Consider the following 3,537-nt stretch of genomic DNA (forward strand, 5'->3'; position numbering starts at 1 on the left):
CAGGCTATAGTACTAACGCTCAGAGTAGCGTTTAAACCCCCATATCGTGACTTTCGTGAATGTGCGTTCACACTCTTAAAAATTAACAGAGGTCTTCTTGAGGGTGTTGTCTAATAAGTTCTAGCAAGAAATCTGTCATTTGTTGTCAGAAAGGCGGGACAAAACGTCGTTTAACTGAGGGTACTCGCCTTGTATTGACTGTTTCTCACGATTTCAACGTTAATTTCGCACCCTGACTCGGTACGTGTAATTTTTACACGTGTAATATTAGTGCAGCACAGACAAAACCACGACAACATTGAATTCATCTGCTTTTTACGCAGGTATCTTACGTTTTGAAGACAGAATGTCGGAAAGCGTCACGATGAGCCACGTCACGAACGTCCCCCGTGTGACGGACGGTCCCCGCGGCAGCGCGACGGACGTCCCGCGCTACGTGTGCGACGTGTGCGGTGAGGAGTGCACGAGCGAAGCGGACGCGCTCTCGCACGTGCAGGCCGCCCACATCGAGTCCTCCCTCAGCTGCCCGTTCTGCGAGCTGGCAGACGTCGCGCTCGAAGAGCTGAGCCTCCACATCGCCCACTGCCACCCAGAGGGCGCCGTTGTCTCGAGGGCGGGTGACGCAGCGCTGCGGTGTCCTCTCTGTGGAGTAAGTGACGCGTCACCGACGCGGCTACAGCTGCACGTCAATAGAGCGCACCTGGACGCCACGAGTCCGGGCAGAGCTCGCGTCTACCCTGCTCCGCCAGCGGCCGCAAGAGAGGGCGCCGCCGGTGCGTCGGCGAGAGAGGGTGCCGCCGGTGTGTCGGCGAGAGAGGGCGCCGCCGGTGCGTTGGCGAGAGAGCGCGCCGCCGGGGCGTCCGCGAGAGAGGGCGTCGCCGAGGTGTCCGCGTCAGAGGGCGTCACCGAGGCGTCCGCGAGAGAGGGCGCCGCTGAGGCCGATCGTCATCGGGCGGTGGCATGCCCGTTCTGCGGGTTGGAGTGCGAGAGCGCAGCACAGGCGCAGGACCACATCCACGCGCGTCACATCGACGCCAGCGAGGATTCGCACTCCCTGCCGACGCCTCCGATCGCTTTCCCTCGCGACGCCGGCGGAGACCCCAACGGTGGCTCCTTCACGCTCGCTCGAGCGTCGTGCGATGACCGGGATTCTCGGACGTCGATCGCTGCTCGTCTCCGGCGCAAACATGTGTTCGCTCGCGCGACGGGAGACGCCGACATTGCGAGCGGAGCTTCGAAGACCGCTCGCGTGTCCGCCGTCGCTTCCACGTGCGACCGGCGGACGGGGCGCGACCGCCAGAAGGTGGCAAGACTTGTGAACGACAGCGGCGGGGGAGACTTCTGTGGGAGCACGATCGCTGCGCCGCTCGTTAGCGCCGAGGACGAGCGATGCTGCACGCGGGGTCTCGTCGAGCGACTACGCGCGCGCATCCCGGCGCTGCTCCTCTGCGCGACCGCCGCACACTTTGCGTCGACGGCGGCCGACCGCGGCTGGGCGTGCGGCTACAGGAATGCTCAGATGTTGCTGTCGTCGGTCACGACTTCCACGCGGCGACGGGCGCCGGCGGCACGCACCCGCTACTCGTAGACTACGTACAGCGCCACTTCGCCGCCGCGACGGAGGAGGGTCGGTTCGTGCCGCCGCTGTACCTGCAGCATAGCGGTCACAGCCGGACGGTGGTGGGCTGCGAGCGGCGATCGGACGGCGGCGTCCACTTGCTCGTGTTCGACCCGAGCGCGAGCGCGGAGTCGGTGCGTCGCGCCGCGAGCAGCGCCCCCTCGCTGCTCAACCTTACCTCGCGGTGGACTCCGAGGGACTGTATACATACCGAAGACAGAGCGAGCGAGGGTCGATCATATCGATACATTGGCAGTGTATATATACTAAAAACTGTAAGAGTGAGTCGATCCTATCGATTCATCGGCCCTGTATACGAACGCTTTCAATCGATTGGTGCTTCGGGTTTTTATAGATATGATTACATATCTGCTTGAATGCTATCGACCTATGTCATGCATAGGATGATAGGGTGTATTATATCATTAATTATTTTCTGATACATATATTCATGATTGTATTATATATTTTATTTCCCATTGCTTTTATATAAATATGTCTAAACAATGTTTAAATAAATTTTAATATCGCAATCATATTATTTTACTGTTATCGATATTTTTCCAGGGTTCAAAAATTAAGCATGGAATTGTGCTAATTGTGACTATAAGTTCATAACAACCTCAAACTCCCCTCACTACAGGTGGCGTACAGCAGTAAGCCTCCGCAATTGTTCACCGCAATTGTGCACTATTTCGTCTCTAGAAAATGCCTTTTTTGGCATTTTTTTTTCGCCGAAATTCAGCAGCATTAGAAGTCACAGCGACCGGTTGGTCATTTTTGTGTTTGAAATGTAGTCAGACAACTTTGTAGAAATTCGCATCATAGAGCTGGCAAAAGTTTTGAGCGGAGCATAGAGCATGAATCTGTAGTTATTTAACATGAATAAAGTGTATGTTGTGTAAGCAAAGTAACAGTGTGAGTATTTTTAATTAATATCTGTTTGATGCTTATTCAGGCCTGCTGCCTATGGACGCCATCTACTGTTGTTCACCACCTACAACATTTAGCGATCGGTCTTTTTCGCTGTAAATCCATGATTTTCCAGCCACTTTAAATTCTAATGAATGTCAGAGTATATTATAACAATATAGGACTCTATAAATGCTCTCTATATAACTTACATGTAATGTGCGCAGAGAGCTCGTTTACATACAGTGATACACTGCTCGCTTGTGTTTTTAAATTTTGACCTTGAATGTATAAACTGTTAAGTTTTCTAGCATCATGCCTAAAACTTAAAAGGTTAGTCGTGACCCACGATTGAATCTCTCCAGCAACAGATCTAATCCAAACAGTTGGAGTAGAAGAAGTTTAATTTTACTGCAAACAGATCTATTATGGTCTCCTGTATGCCTGGTGAAAAGTCTAGGGTTTGAAATCTAGAAGAAGTGAGGCATATATAATTTATTTACAATTGCAATTTTCAGCACTACTATGTGCATATAAATTTATATGAATGCACACACACAGATACATACTACCAGGGGTTAATAATGACAAATGTTTGCCATTATTAACCCCTGATAATACTGTACTCATATCTATGTATACATGATCAATAATACCAACCTGTAACACAGTGTTCTGTCTTTGACGGTAGACATTGATATTATGAATCATAATGCGTTTTATTAGATCAGTGTTCAAACGTACAGTTATTTACAAAAGGTTAGGCCACAGGTTAATTATAGATTCAAAACACCGAAAAAATCACAAACATAACACAGTCCGGTTGTATACCTTAAAGATTTGAAGACTTGTTCAATTCATTCCTAGTCCAGCTTCCACTTTAGAAAGAAACTGTAACAGTTAACTGTCCTCCTCCTGCTCTCCTCCTCTCCTCCTCTCCTCCTCCACCTTCTTCCCCCTCCTCCTCCTTCTCCACCTTCTCCCGCCTCCTCCTCCTTCACCACGTT

At 50.9% G+C, this 3,537-nt stretch overlaps 1 protein-coding gene across 1 annotated transcript; it reads left to right on the forward strand.

Moving 5' to 3' along the window:
- Positions 1 to 346: 346 nt before the first annotated feature.
- Positions 347 to 1,588, forward strand: LOC106813988. The gene has a single exon (XM_014818243.1). It carries the CDS (start codon positions 347 to 349, stop codon positions 1,586 to 1,588), a length of 1,242 nt encoding a protein of 413 aa, XP_014673729.1.
- Positions 1,589 to 3,537: the final 1,949 nt, after the last annotated feature.

The sequence above is a fragment of the Priapulus caudatus genome, unplaced genomic scaffold, assembly GCF_000485595.1.
Source record: "Priapulus caudatus unplaced genomic scaffold, Priapulus_caudatus-5.0.1 Scaffold852, whole genome shotgun sequence".
Lineage (NCBI taxonomy): Eukaryota > Metazoa > Priapulida > Priapulimorpha > Priapulimorphida > Priapulidae > Priapulus > Priapulus caudatus.